This window comes from Gorilla gorilla, chromosome 3, assembly GCF_029281585.2.
Source record: "Gorilla gorilla gorilla isolate KB3781 chromosome 3, NHGRI_mGorGor1-v2.1_pri, whole genome shotgun sequence".
Taxonomy (NCBI): domain Eukaryota; kingdom Metazoa; phylum Chordata; class Mammalia; order Primates; family Hominidae; genus Gorilla; species Gorilla gorilla.
Window position 1 is genome coordinate 10,866,489 of NC_073227.2, and position 18,019 is coordinate 10,884,507.

Here is an 18,019-nt window from a genome sequence, read left to right on the forward strand (position 1 = left end):
TTCAACAGACAGTCTGCTAGAAAGACATCGATTTTGTAGTCAAAAATCTTCCCACAAAGAAAACTCGAGGCCCAGATGGCTTCCCTGGTGAAGTCTGTCTCACATTTCAAGCAGAAATAATGCCAGTTCTACACAAGCTCTTCCAGAAACCCGAAGAGGTGGGGCACTCCCCAACTCCTCCTAGACAGCCATGCTCCTGCACCAGAAAAAGGCATGACAAGAAGACAGCTGCCTGACAGTCCTCTCAGACAGATGCAAAATCCTACTGAAGTTTAGCAAATCAGAGCCAACAGTAAATTCAAAGGCTAATACCTCATGGACTGCAAGGCTGGCCGAACATCTGAACATCAATCATTGTGACTTACTACATTAACAGGCTAAACAGGAGAACCATGTGATTACGTCAAAGAATGCAGAAAAAGCATTTGAGAAAATCCAACATCTGTTCTTGATAAAAAAAAAAAAAAACAAAAAAAAAAACCTCTTAGCAAATTAGGAATAGGAGAGAACTCCTTTTTTATTTTAGAAGATGAAGGTAATCTGTGAAAATCCTACAGCTCAACTCACACTTAACAGTAGATACTGAATGCTTGGGAATAAGGCAGAATCATCCTGTTTCATTGTTTTCATTCGACGTTATACTGGAGGTTCTGGCTTGTTAAAAAACACAAGAAAAAGGAATACATATAGGACGTACAATTGAAAACAAGCAAAATTGCTTTTCTTCTCAGATGACAAGATCATCTATGTAGGAAAACTGATGAAATCTTTGAAAAAACCATAACTAATAAAGTGAGTTTAGCAAGATCAATCTGGAAGATTAATCTTCTAGAAGATCAGCTGGGCACGGTGGCTCAAGCCTGTAATCCCAGCACTTTGGGAGGCCGAGGCAGGTGGATCACAAGGTCAGGAGATAGAGACCATCCTGGCTAACACGGTGAAACCCCGTCTCTACTAAAAATACAAAAAATTAGCTGGGCGTGGTGGCAGGCGCCTGTAGTCTCAGCTACTTGGGAGGCTGAGGCAAGAAAATGGCATGAACCCAGGAGGCGGAGCTTGCAGTGAGCCGAGATCACACCACTGCACTCCAGCCTGGGTGACAGAGCAAGACTCCATCTCAAAAAAAAAAAAAAAAAATCTTCTAGAAGATCTACAAAATTCAGTTATAGCTATATTACCAATGAACAATTACAAATTAAAATTATAAAACAAACCAATTTACAATGGCATCACAAAATATAGAATACTTGAGGATTAATCTGACAAAAGATGTGCAAGACCTGTACAGTTAAAAACCATAAAACTTTGCTGAGATAAATTAAAGGCCTAAATAAATAAAGAGATATACTATGTTCATGAACCAGAACTATTATTAAGATGCTAATTCTTTCCAAATTACTACATAGATTCTACATAATCCCAATCAAAATCCCAGCAGGCTTTTTTTTTTTTTTGGCAAAAGTTGACAACCCTAAAATTCATATGGAAACAGAAAGGAGACAGAATAGCCAAAAGAACCTTCAAAAGAAGATAAAGCTGGGCACTTGCACTTCCAACTAAGGCTTATTATAAAGCTACCATATTTAGGACGGTGTGGCATTGGTGTCAATATAGGCAAATAGATTAATAGAACAGACTGGAGAGTTCAGATGTAAACCCACCCCATGTGGTCAGCTGAAGACAAAAATGCAAAGGCAATTCAGTGGAGAAGGAATAGTCTTTCCCAACAAATAATTCTGGAATAATTGACTTTCCTTATGCAAAACAAAAATTGATCCATGCCTCACACCATATACGTGAGTTACTTCAAATGGAATACTGTATAGATCTAAATGTAAAACCTAAAAGCATAAGACTTCCAGAAGAAAACATAGAAAAAAATCTTTGTGACTGTGGGCTATGAAAATAATTCTTAGATATGGCACCAAAATCACAATTCATAAAATAAAAAATTGATAAATTGTACTTCATTAAAATTAAAAAGTTTTGCTCTTCAAAAGATATTGTTAGAATGAAAAGACAAGCCACAGATTGGGAGAAAATATTTGAAAATCACATAACAGAATTATATCCAGAATATATAAAGAACTCTCAGTACTCAATATGGATAAACAACCTAAGTGAAAGAAACAGCAAAAGATGTCAACAGACGCTTCACCAAACAACCAATGACAAATAGCACATGAAGCGATGCTCGAGTTGATGAGGTGGTGTGCCTGTAGTTCCAGCTAATTGGGAGGCTGAAGTGAAGTAGGAGGATTGCTTGAGCCCAGGAGTTCAAGGCCAGCCTGGGCAACATAGCGAGACCCTGTCTCTAAAAAAATACTTAAAAAAAAAAAAGATTTTCAACATTATTATTCCTTAGAGAAATGCAAATTAAAACTACAATGAGGTACCACTTCACACCTATCAGAATGGCTAAAAAGCCCACCATACCAAGTGTTGACAAGGACACGGAGGAACTGAACTCTCATATGCTGTTGTTTATCATATGCCAATCATATTTCAATAAAGCCATTTACAACATTTTTTTGTTTTTGTTTTTTGAGATGGAGTGTCGCTCTGTTGCCCAGGCTGGAGTGCAGTGACGCAATCTTGGCTCATGGCAACCTCTGTCTCCCAGGTTCAAGTGATTCTCCCGCCTCAGCCTCCCAAGTAGCTGGCATTGCAGGCACCTGCCATAATGCCCAGCTAATTTTTGTATTTTTTTTTTTTTTTTTAAGTAAAGACGGGGTTTTACCATGTTGCCCAGGCTGGTCTCAAACTCCTGACCTCAAGTGATCTGCCTGCCTCAGCCTCCCAACGTGCTGGGATTACAGGCATGAGCCACCACGCCCAGCATTTACAACAATTTTTAAACCACCAGACCACTTCACCGCCATGCTCACGTTACTGCCTCTGATGCCGTTCCTTCTCTCAGAAAAGTCTTTCCTGCCCACCCTGCCCACCCTGCCCACCCTGCCCACAAAGCTCTCTGAGATTTCCTGCCCCCCACCCCTGACCTCCTTCTGCCCTGCTCCCTGTCTCCTCTGCTCCTTCCCAGCACCTCGGCCCTCACAGGTCCTGCCACCTGGGCACCTTTCCTCCAGCCCCTTCCCTTCATTCAGGCCTCAGCAAATGTCAGCGCCTGCAGGAGGCCTCCCCAGATTGCTCTCACAAAAGGAGCTGCCTCACTGGCACCCCTCACCTCATGAAACAATTCTAATTTCTTCCCAGCACTGGCCAGAGGACCAGGTGGGGGGCGTGAGGGAGAGAGGACGGTGAGGGGCTCCTTCCATGTAGCCGCAGCTGCTTGCAGGTGGTGCCCTTGAGTGGATGGTGATGGTGGGGAAGGAGCAGGGTGGCAGATGTCGCAAGAGGTGCAGGGTGCGGTCCAGAGGCTAGGGGAGAAGCTGTGGTCACCAGGGAACAGAGGGCCTGTAAGGATGGGCCCTGGGTGGGGTCATAAGGACATGTGGGGGACCTGCGGTAATGACCATCCCCTCGGCCAGGCCTCCCCGAGAGCACAGCCAGGCTGGGGCCTTCTCTCCAGCTCCAGGCCAGCTGTGAATTGGGAGGAGGCCCATCTGCAAGAAGGGTGGCACCTCCTCCCAGGACTTTGCTGGCCTGCGTGCCTACTGCATCCAGGCCACCACTCAGGGCCTTGCAGGGCGATCACTGTCCCTTGTGGGGTTCTGGTGACACAGGCATCACCGAGCTTGCTAAGGTTTCATGCCTGGGGCCAGCGAGAGCAAGAACCCAGCCCTGCCCTCTCACCTGGGCCTGTGCACGGCGGACCAGCCCTGGTCTTATCCCCGACTCACCGTGTCAGCCCAGGAGGCCCCATCACTTATAAACGATTGGCTTAATGACAGTCATTACACCTAATCTGTTTTTCAAGAGTCTAATTAATTCCAAGTCCTCCTCTATTTTTAAACCACTCCATCATTCTTGTTTTTCCTGCCAGGGGCATGAAGTGGGTGGAAGGTCTCGGTGTTCCCTGCAGGACCTCGGGACACCTGCTTTAGGGACCGATGGCTGCAGCAGCCTAGCGGGCACCTGCCACCAGGCCCCAGTCTGGGGGAAACGGCAGCCGTGTGAGCATCCCACTAAGGGGGAGGGGAGGCCCACGGGGCGGCACCTGCTGCTCAAGGTCACAGGCACTGGAGCAAGGCTGGACTGCCTCAGTCCCAGACCTGTCACTCCGTCCCCTTGTCCTGCAGTGGGTCCACTGGGGAGCCCCCGGATCTGGAGAGCCCCCGCAGCCCGGCAGCTCAGCCTTCTACCTGGAGGCTGCCTGTGTCCTCTGAGCCCCCAGAAGAGCTCCACACTAGGGCCGGGCCACTGAAGGCTCTGTCAGCCCTGACCGCGCTGCAGGGAGGGAAGCACGGGCTTCCGGGCCACCGAGGCCACAGCACCGCACGGCCCTTGGTTGAGGCCCCACCCAGGGAAGGGGCTGACGCCTGTCTGCTGGTGGGAAAGCCGAATGGGGGATGTGGGAACGAAGCACATCAGAAGCGCCAGCCCAGCAGCAGGTGACTCCCCACGCAGCGGCGCCTTCACTGATGTGCCAGCTACAACCTGCCCTCCTCTGGGCTGGGCACCGGGACCCAGGCTGGGGGCCACAGGACCCTCTGTGTCATGGCCTGGAGGGGCCCAGGAGGATTTGCAGCAGCGACCTCACCACGGGGCAGAGGGTCAGCAGGCCCGGGAGAGCTGGAGCCGCCTCGGGATAGACCAGCCGCAGGCTCTCCTCTGTGACAGCTCTGAGCCCTGTCCTCACACTGGCAGAGGGCAGAGGAGCTTGGTGGAATGACCCCAGGCCACACAGAGGAGCTGCCAGGTGGGGCGCGGTGGGTGGATGTTCAAGCTGGAGGCCGGGACCCACTGTCCGGGAGCGAGGTCATGAAGTGCAACTGCAATGCCTGATGTCACCTGGGATAGCTGTCACCGCCAGGAGAGCGGGGGACAGAGATGTGAATCCAGGAAACAATGAAATCCAGAGGCAAAGCCAAGACTGATCATGGCAAAGATGGCCAGGAACGGCTGCAAGCGCAATCTGGGAGCAAGGTGAGCAGTGACAGTGGGGTGACACGGTGACATAGCGACATGGTTGGCTGTGCTGGGAGGAATGGCAGAGGACGAGCAGTGACAGTGGGGTGACACGGTGACACAGTGACATGGCGGGCTGTGCTGGGAGGAACGGCAGAGGACGAGCGGTGACAGTGGGGTGACACGGTGACACAGTGACACGGCGGGCTGTGCTGGGAGGAACGGCAGAGGACGAGCGGTGACAGTGGGGTGACACAGTGACAGTGACACGGCGGGCTGTGCTGGGAGGAATGGCAGAGGACGAGCGGTGACAGTGGGGTGACACGGTGACACGGCAGGCTGTGCTGGGAGGAACAGCAGAGGATGAGCGGTGACAGTGGGGTGACACGGTGACACAGTGACACAGCGGGCTGTGCTGGGAGGAACGGCAGAGGATGAGTGGTGATGCGTGAGGAGTGCATCCTGCCATGTAGCTGGGGCCTGCTGTTGGTCCGTTTTGCAGATGACAAAACTGAGGCTCAGGCTGAGCAGTCGGTTCACCAGGCACTGCCTTTCCCCTCACATCTGCGTATGGAGCAGGGCACTCCCCACTATGACTCCAGCGATTCCTCTAAAAGGGATATCCCTCAGTGTCTGTCATCTGTCTGCCACTGCCAAGTTCCAGAAGGAAGGCGCACACAGGCGGGGCATGTGCCACAGGGTTGGGGCAGAGGCTTGGCCACTGTCTGTCCTGAGAAGCCTGTGAGACTCCTATCATTCTACCTAGAGCAACGGCCAGAGAGGATGCTGAGCACGGTGGACAAGTGGCAGGGAAGGGAGGACTCAAGTACAGTCACAGAGGCGCCCAACTGCACGACGGAGCAGGCCTGGCCTTCCCCCCGTGGGACGGACAGTGACAGGCTCTGAGACCTCCCTAAGCCAGCGCCCGGGCAGCCTTGACCGTGTGTCAGGACGGCCACAGCCTCCGTCAGTCCCACTCTGATGCACAGAGGCCCCTGCACTGGTTCCAGCCTCCTCCCGACTAGTCATCAGGGCTGCAGGATTGATGGCAAAAAATAAAACCCAGGCCACCAGAGATGAGAAGAACATTCCCCGGCCCCACCACAGAGGAGCAGCGCGCCTCGCACCACACGCGATCAACCAGAAAGGCAGAGGAACAGACTTGTTTCTAGAATTTCTATAAACTTAATTACACAAGATAAAATTGAGGACATCTGCAAATCAAAAGACATTCAAAAACAAAGTCAAAGGGCAAGAACAACTTGGAGAAAGCCACCAACAGACCAGACGGAACATTTTCAAGTCCAAAAAGCGTGACATCCCAGCTGAAAAACAGCAGAAAACACAGTCACTTCCCAGAACGAAAAACACAGGCGCTAACAGAACAACTGCCCAGGTTGGCAGTGATCAGAGGGGGCAAACCTCAGGAACAGCGAAGGGTACTCCGTTTTTCCCCCTCAAGTTGGAGTTGGAAGTGTTGGCGAGGGATGGCACTGCTGGGGGTAATCAGCTCTTTCTGGAAAGCAGTTTGACAGTGAGTGGCAGAGCTTTAAAAGGCTTCATACCTTTGCTGTGGTGATTCTACTTCTAAGGACCAATTCTAAAGAAATAGTCCAAGGCTGGGCACAGCGGCCCACACCTGTAATCTCAGCACCTTGGGAGGCTAACACAGGAGGACAGCTTGAGCCCAGACAGGGAGCCGTGTTTGTGCCACTGCACTCCAGCCTGGGCAACCAAGGGAGACCCTGTGGTTAAAAAGAGAAAAGAGAAGGAAGGGAAGGGAAGGGAGGGGAGGGAGGGAGGAAGGGAAAGGAAGGGAGGGGAGGGAGGGAGGGAGAAAAGAGAAGGGAGAGGAAGGAGGGAGGGAGGAAAGGGAAGGGAGAGGAGGGAGGGAGTGAGGGAAGGGAAGGGAGGGGAGGGAGGTAGGCAGGGAAGGAAGGGGAGGGAGGGGAGGGAGGGAAGGGGAGGGAGGGGAGGGAGGGGAGGGAGGGAAGGGGAGGGAGGGGAGGGAGGGGAGGGAGGGAGGGAAGGGAGGGGAGGGAGGGAGGGAAGGCAGGGAGGAAGGGAAGGGAAGGGAGGGGAGGGAGGGGAGGGAGGGGAGGGAGGGAAGGGGAGGGAAGGGGAGGGAGGGGAGGGAGGGAAGGGGAGGGAAGGGGAGGGAGGGGAGGGAGGGAAGGGGAGGGAGGGGAGGGAGGGAAGGGGAGGGAGGGGAGGGAGGGAGGGAAGGGAGGGGAGGGAGGGAGGGAAGGGAGGGGAGGGAGGGAGGGAAGGCAGGGAGGAAGGGAAGGGAAGGGAGGGGAGGGAGGAAGGGAAGGGAGGGGAGGGAGGAAGGGAAGGGAAGGGAGGGGAGGGAGGAAGGGAAGGGAGGGGAGAGAGGGAGGAAGGGAAGGGAGGGGAGAGAGGGAGGGGCGGGAGGGAGGGGAGGGAGGAAGGGAAGGGAGGGGAGGGAGGAAGGGAAGGGAGGGGAGGGAGGGAGGGAAGGCAGGGAGGGGAGGGAGGAAGGGAAGGGAGGGGAGGGTGGGGAGGGTGGGATGAAGGAAATAGAAAGAAAGGAAAGCAAGGAGAAAGAAAAGGGAAAAAGGAAGGAAAAGAAAAAAGAAAGAAGAAAGAAAAGGAAGAAAAGAAAGAAAAAGAAAAGAGAATCCAAGAGGCAGACAAAAAACTGTAGAGGAAACTATAAAACCATGTTCAGTGGGAAAAAAAAAAATAAAACTGTTCATAAGATTTGGGGTGATATTTATCTCCTTATTTGTTTTGTTTTTTAAAAAGATAGGGTCTTACTCTGTCACCCAGGCACTCTGTCACCAGACAGTGGTACAGTCATAGGTCACTGCAGTCTCCACCTTCTGGGCTCAAGTGATTCTCCTGCTTCAGCCTCCAAAGTAGCTGGGACTACAGGCCCACGCCACTGCACCTGGCTAATTTACTTTTACTTTTCATGAGATGGGGTCTTGCTATGTTGTCCAGGCTGGTCTTGAACTCCCGGCCTCAAGCAATACGCCTGCCTCAGCCCCCAAAGTGCTGGGAATACAAGCATAAGCCACCAGACCCAGCCTTTCCTTCTTATGTTTTCCAAAGTTTCTACAATGAACAGGGACCACATCTATAATTAGCAAACAGGGAGTCAGTGTTACTTTTTGCAGAAGGCAGAGGCTGGAAATCCACTTCATGGTGTCCCTGGAAGGAACGGACAACCAGCCTGAGTGGACTTTCTGTCATCTAGACAAGTAACTTCCAAGGATGACTTCGAGAGGATGGAAGGTTCTGGATCAAAGAGGTAAGGCTAGCTGAAGGGAAAATAAGCTTTTAAAAAATGTCAACTTCTCCAAAAGGATTCATTGACCACTGAGAAGGTGGGAAAGAAGCCAGTAAAATGAAAAGAGCTGAAGGGTGTAGGTTCCAGAACATTCACATCTGCAAGGCTGATTCACTGCTGTCTGTCGAGGACGATGTCCGGACTCCCAGGTGACAGCACCTTAGGAAACGCCCCAGAGAGGGGCTCCTCCTGGCTGGGACCCTCACGCCAGGACTCCAGTGGGCCATGTGCCAACCCACCTCCTGCGTGCATCCGTCCCCTGGCTGGTGGCTGGGAAGCCCTGTCCTTCCTCCTGGAGGCTGTCGTCTGCCTGGCCAGAAACACAGGCTCCAGGGGTCTCGGGGGAATCTCACAGGCTGGTCGGCCGCAGCTCCACGAATTTCCTTCATTTGCAGCACACGGAGACCCGACTCGCACGTGGGACTGGAAGCCGTGAATCAAGGCCGTGCCCGCTGTTCCCTCTGAACCGTCCACGCCACAACCACAGGGGCTGCAGGGGCGTCTGCCGGGCAAGCGGGTCTCACGGCCAAACAGGCCCGGGCTCTTCCAGATGCTCTCAGCTGAGGCAAATACCACCCTCTCCGTCTCAGTCTCTCCCACTGCAGAATGGGAGGCGTAACCAAACACAGCCACACCTGTGCACGCGACCGGCCTCGCACAAACGTCACTTAACACCAGCCATGCTTCCTGACACGGGGCTGTTTGAATTTGGGTGAACTTCCTGTGTGTGTGAAGCTGGTCTCCTGTGTCTGTCTGTTTAAAAACCCCCACTGCGCTATCACCCCCGTATTGGTGTGAGGTGACACCTGGGAGGACAGGCCATGTCTCTTGTTCCTTGGTGGGTCTCTGGTGCTTGGCCCAGCCACCCCGGAACACGCTTGAGACACAGATGAGTGGGGGAATGAATGATGCTCCCAGGGTGCACACCGCCTGTGCCTTGGATGGGACAGCTGCCATGTGCTGCCGCCCGCTGACCTGATTTCCAGCTACCTCCGGGCACAGTGCTGGGCCCAGGCACTGTCCTAAATCGAACCGAACATGTACTGTCCTGATCACCCTGTGATGTGCTTGCTTTCTCGGATCCTCAGCACTGCCAGAAACGCTTCCCTGGAAGATGACACCACCACCTGGGCTCCTTCCCTTTCCTCAGCTGAGCCTCAGCGTCTGTGCTGAGCTGCATAAGGCCTGGGAAGCTGAGGCCGCGTTAAGAGGCTGTGTCCATCATAGGGCGCAGAGCTCACGCCAGGAAGGTGGGAGGAGCTTCTGGAGGGGGTGGGCGTCCACTGGCTGTCACCTGGACAACCCCCACCACCCCCAGCAGTAAAAGATGGGCAGGCCCCAAACCAAAAACTCCCCCCCTTATCCTGTCAAAGAATTTCTGATGGTTTCATGTCAAACTCGGAGAAAAACGATCCATTGCCAGTGAACTGGGTCTGAGCCCCTGAGGAAAGCATCCAGTAGTGGGGAAAAGGTGCTCTGCCTCACACGGCCGTGAAGCTCACGCTGCATCTCAAAAACGGCCTCGCCCAAAAGAAAGAGGAGAGGCTGTTTGCGCGAGGCTGTTCATTGTGGCACGTCTGTGACAGGAAAAGCCTGGAAACAAGCCCAAGCCAGCACTTGGGCCCGAGTGCACGCCAGGCCAGCCTCGCATGAGGCCCTGCCCCGCAGTGAAGGGAAGCAGGACATCTCTAGCAAGCACTGGAGCGGCTCGGGCAGAAGGCCAGGGGAGCGAGGTGGGGGCGAGTGCCTGTAGCAGGAGGCCCTTCACCAAATACGGGGATGGGGGATACGCGGGTGTGTATCTGAACATCCACTCATGTGCCTTTGCTTACATTTTTGAAAATTGAAGGATATACTATAAAACATTCTTAAACCGTTCCCTTTGGGGGCAGGGGAGAAAAAGGTTCCTTCAGACAGACTTCTCTGGGTCTATCTTATTTATAGATTTGACTGGGAACCACACAAATATAAAGTTGAATCAGCTGTCAATGGCAAGCTCTACACACGTAATGCTGAATGAGACCAATGAACCTGCTGTGAGGAAATGGTGTCCAGTGGCCTTAGAGACATCAGCTGACTGCTGACGAGTGGGGCGTGCCAGAAGGACAAAACAAAGACAATGACCAGTGTAAGGAAGGACTCGGGAAACTGGAACCCACATCCACAGCTGCCTGGATGCCAACTGCAGCCACGCTGGAAAGTAGTCTGGCAGCTCCCCAAAATGCCACACACAGAGTGACCACATGATCCGCAATTCCGCTCACAGGGATCCACCCAGATGAGCTGAAGACCTGTGTCCACACAAAAACTTGGACGAAAATTTTCATCACAGCTAAAACATAGGAACAACACATCCACCATCCAGTGGTGAATGAAGAAATGAAAGACGGTCTCCCCATGCAGTGAGCGTGATTCAGTCATAAAAAGGAACGGCGTGCCGCTGTGTGCCTCTACATGGTGGCCCTTACAGACGTTATGCTTGGTGGAGGAAGCCGGACCCTGGAGGTCACACACCACAGATGTTTCTCGACTTAACCCATCGTATACTAAGTCAGAAATGCATCTGACCCTCCTAGCCTTCAAAACGCGGAGGACGGTTCCTGCTGGGTTCACGTCACTTTCACGCCCTCGTTAAGCCGAGCCATCGTAAGTCTGGAACCACCTGTACGTGAATGTGTTCACAGGAAATGTCCAGAAGAGGCAAACCCATCGATGGAAAGTGACTGAGGCTGCCAGGGCCTGATGGGGAGTGGGGAGGGACACCAGGAACCAGGCCCAGCCCACCCAGCCCGCAGCACAGGAAAGAGCTTCAGGGAGGCCCTGAGTCCTGAGTGGGCAGCGGAAAGGAAGAACAGCCTGACCGTCACGGGACCCTGGCCACTCCCACTCCTCCAGCGAGCGCACGACCTGGGAGAACCCAGCACAGGAAGAAGGAGGCGTCTGCCCACCACCAAGAACCCCCTTCCCCAGTGTGAGGACCCTCTCCTGGGCCTGCCTGCCATCCTTCAATGCAGCCCCTCACTCCTGCACCTGTGCCCCCCACCTTCATCCCCATCTGCTGCCCGGCTCCCACGGCTCCTGGAGGGGGGGGCTTTTCTGGTCTCCAGTTGAACCTCGTCCCCTCCCTGTCCTCCGTCTGTCTTCCAGTTAGCGAGGCCTATAGACACGGCCACAGCCAGAGTGGGAGCCCTGCAGGGCAGGGTCCTGGCAAGGGGGTCAATGGCCCTGACAACGCAGCCAAGAGTGACCCTGGGCTGGGCCCAGCCCCTGCCTTTCCCTCCCTGTCTCCAGTGTGGGGGATGGGAGCCCATGAGAAGAGATAGGAGACCTCCCCATCTCCCCCCAGTGCAGGGAAAGGAGGAGAGAGACCTGGGAGGGGCAGAGGCCCTGGGCACACCCCTGGGAATTTGCCCATGGGTGGTCTCAGCACCCCTCATGGCCCCAGTCTCCATGCCCATGGCCACGGGTTTGCGTCTTGTTTCAGCCTGGTGTGAGCCAGGCGGCCACAGTGGTCAGCAAAGAGAAGTGGGCAGTGCGCTCGGATGCGGCTCAGGGCAAGGGGCCAGGCACTGGCACAGCCCACTCCCACTGCCCCGCACAGGCACATGTGGCTCACACCAGGGGCGGGATGGGCCGGGGCTGCGGCAGGTGAGCTGAGGGCTTGGCACTGTGCCCATGTCACCTGACAGGCACCTGGAACATCAGAAACACGGAAGCGGGCCCGCTGGTGCACATTTTCTGGTGCATGACACCCCACAGGGCAGGTGCCTCCGCAGCCAGCTCCTGCCCCTGCCCCTCCTCACACACAGACCCCACACTTGGCCAGGGCCCAGCACCTGTTGGTGGCCAAGATGGCTCAGGTAGAAACACTGCAATGCTTGGAGAATGCACCAGCACCTGCCCTGCAGTGCAGAGAGGACAAACCCAGTCTCTGGGCCAGACTGGCTCTTACCTGGAGCCCAACAGGGCCTGAGGCGCCTCATGAGCCGAGGGGCTCCCGGCATGCAGCTCTCTGGCCTCGGGCTCCTGCTGACCTGCAACCCCAGCCTCTCCTTGCAGCCCACTCGCTGTGTCCACCTGGGAACCTGAGGTGTGAGGCAGGCACTTGTCGGAAGTGGGGGCTTTGGGTTCCCGCCCGTTGGAGGCATCTTCTGAGGGTGGGGGCGCCTCCTCCTGTCTCTCAGGGGCCCTGTCGCTGGCCTTGGCTAAGCCGGCAGCGTATGAGGCACCAATGACGCCTCCCGGGCTGCACTTCTCCCGCAGACGCTCCACCACGTCCTCCCTGCTGTCCCCACAGCTCCCACAGCACACGCAGGAATGCAGAAGGCAGTTGGTGGCCGCAGTGCTAAGCTTGTGGGGGCCGCCATCCATCCCCTCGGCCACGGGCTCCGAGGCGGCCTCCTGGGTGGCGACCGCAGAGTCCAGGGAAGTGGGCGATTTGGGGTTGAAGATGACCGTGGCTGAGAGCTTCATGCCCCCTGTCCGGTGGGCGATCATCTCAGCCGTCTCTGCGTCATCTGCACCCACCTCCCAGCCGTCCAGGTGCAGCCGCGAGTCCAGGCAGGTGCAGGAGCTGGTGCCCACGAGGCTGGCCCCATCTGTGCCCTCGGCCTCAAGGTTGTTGTTGCTCAAGTCCTCCTCCTTTTCCGAGGCGGGCACGCTGATCCCCGCCGCTCCGCCTGGCCCACCCTGCCCTTTCTCCTGGGGGTCGGCCCAGGTACTGCCTGCCCACCCAAATGGGCCACCTGGGGACTCGGGCCTGGCCTGGGCTTCTGCCGTCCCCTCCACGTCATCCATGAAGAACACGCGCTCCTCCTCGTCACTGCCTGACCGTAGGCGCGGTCTACCTGGAGAGGCCTCCCCGCCTGGGCTGCCCTCCGCTCCTGGCCTGTGAGCTGGGGACTGGCAGGCACTGGGCGGTGAAAGCAAAGAGGACATCTCGTCCCCCGCCCTGTGGACCATGCGGCTGAGCTGCTCCAGCTCCTGGTCGTCGTACTGCATGGAGCAGGCCAGCTCTGCATCCGGGTCTTTGGCCTTGGCTGAGAGTGGCCCCTCAGAGGGGAGAGGGTCAGAGAGGGCAGGCGCCAGGGCAGCGGGTCCCTGCACGTCTGCGCGGATGGGGAACTCCACGTCTTGGGAAATGCAGAGGTTCCGTTCCAGCGTGTGCAGCTCCTCCTCCGTCAGCGTCTGCAGCAAATCCCTACGAATCAAGACAAAACCCAAGGGTGAGGGTCCCAAAAGCCGCACCAGCCTCCTTGGCCAGGAGTGGACGCAGCACCCTGGAGTCTGCACGAGCAGAACAACAGCCAGGCACTGGACGCTTGCAACTGAATTCTCAAGGCACCAGCACGTCTCCTCCACCACGGAACAAGGCTTGGGTCTCGCCGGCCAGGACAACGGTGTTCAAGGTGGCCGGCTGGGATTCTAGTACAGTTTCTTTTTTAAAACAAGATTCTGGAAACTTTTGCTGAAAAGAAGAAAGCCCTAATTGTTAGGCATGTGTTAGCTGCATGAATAAAAACTCTAAGGAATGAAAAAATACATGCTGGTTTACACATAAACCTTCATCCTCTCATTCCACAAATACCATTGGGCACTGGCTATGCAGCAGGAACTGGGCACTAGGACACGAGGAAGAAGGCAGGCATGCTCCTGCCCTTGTGGACTTAGCCTGCAGTTGGGTGAGGCAGATGATAAACAAGCATTTATACAAACAATGACTGAACTACAATAATGACAGCTGCAACCAAAGACAATGCAAGCCATGAAGGGGGGTGCAGCAGGGCACCTGGCTGAGGCCGGGAAGGCTTCCTGGAGGAAGAGGCATTGAGGCCGAGACCCAAAGGTGCAGTTAATTCAGTGATGCTGAGCAGGAAGCTCCTGGAGCAGGCTCCTACAGGCCGACTGTGGGCTGCGAGAAGCTCCGGCTGTGTCTGTGGTCTGAGTCCCACATGGGACATTCCAGCACAGCCGTGGCTATTGTGAGGAAGTGCGCTTTGCAGAGCTGGGCAGAACTTTCATAAGCTGAATCCACCCATGTGAATAGCACCCAGATTTAGAAGTGAAACCCCAACCAGGCCCGTGGCACCCTGGCTCTCGCATGACACCATCCTGACTCCATAGGCCGAGGCACGCACCTGCTCTGCTTCTCTGAGGAAATGGAAATTCTCAGTCTACACTCTCTTGTGGCAGGATTTGTTTGCTGATGTTATATTTGTGTAGAATCTCCAGATAAAATATAGGACACCCAGTTACATTTCAATTTCAGATAAACAACAAATAAGTACTTTTAAAATGTCATTAGAAATAGTTGTAAGTGTACTCCAAATGCTGCCCATTTGGGACATACACTAAAAAGAGTTTGTTGTTTATCTGAAATTCTAACTGAACTGGGCTTTCTGCTGTTGTATTGCTAGATCTGGCAACGCTATTTTGTAAGATTCACCCATCATAAAGCACGTCGCCATAGGTCATTCATTCTTGTGGCTGCACCGTCTTCCATGGGGTAAATATACGTAGTTCCTTTATCTGTTACACCCGACAGGTTTTGGCTGCTGTGACCCAGCATCTTCGTGTATCTCTCTTGAAGAACATACGAGGGCATTTCTGCTGAATGCACACATGGGGTAGGACTGCTGAGCCTGACAGAGGGGAGCAGCGGGGATCCAGGCACACCTGCCCACAGCTTGGCTGACAGCATGGCTTGCCCCAGGCCCTCAAGAGCACTACTGTCTTTAACTGAATCCTTCCCGGTGAGTGAGTAATAGTATCTTATCTTATTATGGTTTTCCATTGTTTTAGCCTGATGACTAATGAAGTCGGTCACAGTTTATCTACCTATCAGCCCTTAGATTTTCTCTATGCAAAGTTCCTGTTCAAGCCTTTTGCCCATTATTAATTGGGTTGTCTGCCTTTTTCTTATTGATTGAGTTCTTTATTAGATATATTCTCCAACCCTTTGGCTTGCCTTTTCATTCTCTTAATGGTGCTTTTGAGGAAGTTTTAAATTTTAATAAAGTCCAATTATAACATTTTTTCTTTATGATTAGTGCTTTGTGTCCTGTTTAAGAAATCTCTTCCCACTCCGTGGTCACAAAGATGTTCTCCTTGATATTTTCCTCTAAAAGCTTTTTAGTATTTTTTAAGTCACGGTCTTGCTCTGTGGCCCAAATCTGGGATGATCATGGCCCACTGGAGACTCAAACTCTTCGGCTCAAATTATTCTTCTGCCTCAGCCTCCTGAGCAGCTGGTACTACAGGTGCAGACCGCCATGTCTGGCTAATTATTTTTAATTAAAAAAATTTTTTTTAGACACAGGGTCTCACTATGTTGCCCAGGCTGGTCTTGAACTCCTGGCCTCAAGTGATCCTCCCGCCTTGGCCTCCCAAAGTGCTGGGATTACGGCATGAGCCACCATGCCTGGATTTTATTGTTTTACTTTTTATATTTATGTCTACACTCTGTCTGGAGTTGATTTTTGTGTACAGTAGTGGTAAGAACCCAGACACTAATAGATAACCATATGAGACATTTTTCCTCATGTGGTCTTCTATTGACTCAGCCCATTTATTGGAAAGAAAAACAACCATTCCCGCTGTTCTGTAATGTCACGTTGTCATAAATCAGAGACCTATATATGCATTGGTCTGTTCTAGACTTTCTGTTCTGTTGAATGGGTCTCAAGTCCATCCTTGTACCATATCTGTCAGGATTACTATAGCTTTACAATAGAAGATGTCTCCAATTTTCTTCTTCTTCTTCTTCTTCTTCTTCTTTTTTAAGAAATGGGGTCTTGTTCTGTCACCCAGGCTGGAGTTCAGTGATGTAAACACAGCTCACCGTAGCCTCGACCTCCTGGGCTCAAGAGCTCCTCCCACCTCAGCCTCCCAAAGTGTTGGGATTATAGGCATGAGCCACTGTGCCTGGCCTTTGTTCTTTTTTTATGAAGTACACACAGCAGAAAAGCATACATATGTTCACCTGGAGACACACACAGGGGTAGTCACAGCAGCACTATTTGTGGAAACTACCCAAAGCCCATTGAGAGTAGAACAGACAATGTTCTGCTGCTGCTTGGCTATTCCAGGCCCCTTGCATCTCCACATGGATTTTAGTATTAGTTTGTCAATTTCTACAAGGAAGGAAGGAAGGGAGGGAGGGAGGTAGGGAGGGAGGGAGGGAGGGGAGGGGAGGGGGAGGAGAGAATGCAGAAAGAAAGAGAAAGAAAGAAGGAAAGCAAGAAAGGAAGGAAGGAAAGAAAAGAGAGAAAGAGGGAGGAAGGAAGGAAGCTAGCAAGCTTCTGGGATTTTGACTGAGACTGCACTGAACTCATAGATTAATTTGAGAACAACTGATATCTTCATAACATCAGGGGTTCCTCTCTCTGAATGGAATTGCTGTCCAGGGCTTTAAAAACTTATGGTAATAACATTTTATAACTTTCAATGGAGGTCTTGGACATCGTTAATTTGATTTATGCTTATGTATTTGATATTTACTGGCACTACCATAGGTGGTATTTGCTATGGTTTGGGGGTGGTTTGTCCCCATCAAAACTCAGGTTGAAATTTAGTTCCCAATGTGGTGGTGTTTAGAGGTGGTGTCTTTAAGAGGTGATTAGGTCATTAAGGAGATTAATGCCTTTCTCATGAGACCAAATTAGTTACCACAAGAGTGGGTTGTCATGAAGTGAGGCTGACTCTTGTGTTTGGCCTCTTTGCACACGCCCCCTTCCCCTCCTGCTTCTCTGCCACGTTATGACAGAGCACGAGGTCCGCACAAGAAGTTAACCAGATACAGCCACTTGATCTTGGACCTCCCAACCTCCAGAATCATGAGCTAAACGAATCTCCTTGCTTTATAAATTACTGAGTCTTAGGTATTCCGTGATAGCAACACAAAATTGACTAAGACAGTATTTTGATTTCATTTCGCATTTATTTATTGCTGGCATACAGAAAGACCATTTATTTTTGTATATTGATCTTTCACCTAGTGACCTTGCTAAATCTACTTATTATTTCTAATACTTTGAAGATGCTCCTGAGTTTCCTAGGTACTTGATCACGTTATCTACATAAAATGGCAGTTTTAGTCCTTCATTTCCAATGCTGTGTAACTTCCTAATTTTCCTTTTATTTTTGCCTTATTGCACTTGCTAGGCCAGAAAACAATGTTAAATGGAGATAGTGAATAGTAGACATCTTCTTCCCAATCTCAGGGATGTGTGCTGCAGTACACATACAACAGACAACACACACACAGAGATACGCACAGATGAAATCTGTTTCTATATCTATCTGTGACCAGGTTAAGGAAATTCCCTCCTATTCCTAGTTTGCTAAGAGATGCTTTTCTTGTTCTGTTTATTGCTAAGAGATGTTTTCACCATAAAATTGGTGTGAAATTTTTTCAAATGCTTTTCTTGAATCTTTCAAAATTATATGATTTTTCTTCCAATTTTTAAAATTAATGTGGCAAAACATCAATTTGATTTTCAAATGTTAAGCCAATCTTGCATATCTGGAATACATTTCTTTTTTTTTTTTTAATTTTGAAATAATGTCTTGCTCTGTCACCCAGGCTGGAGTGCAGTGGCCTGATCACAGCTCACTGCAGCCTCTGCCTCCCTGGCTCAAGCAGTCATCCCATCTCAGCCTCCCAAGTAGCTG

At 52.1% G+C, this 18,019-nt stretch overlaps 1 protein-coding gene across 5 annotated transcripts in view; it reads right to left on the reverse strand.

Moving 5' to 3' along the window:
• Positions 1-18,019, reverse strand: part of ZFYVE28 (zinc finger FYVE-type containing 28) — a 150,100-nt gene that overhangs the window by 23,856 nt on the left and 108,225 nt on the right. For all 5 annotated transcript variants that reach the window (XM_055384370.2, XM_055384368.2, XM_055384371.2 and 2 more), the window contains one exon: positions 12,300-13,547. In XM_055384370.2, coding sequence (XP_055240345.2) covers positions 12,300-13,547 — 1,248 coding nt within the window. The remainder of the gene's footprint in view (positions 1-12,299; positions 13,548-18,019) is intronic.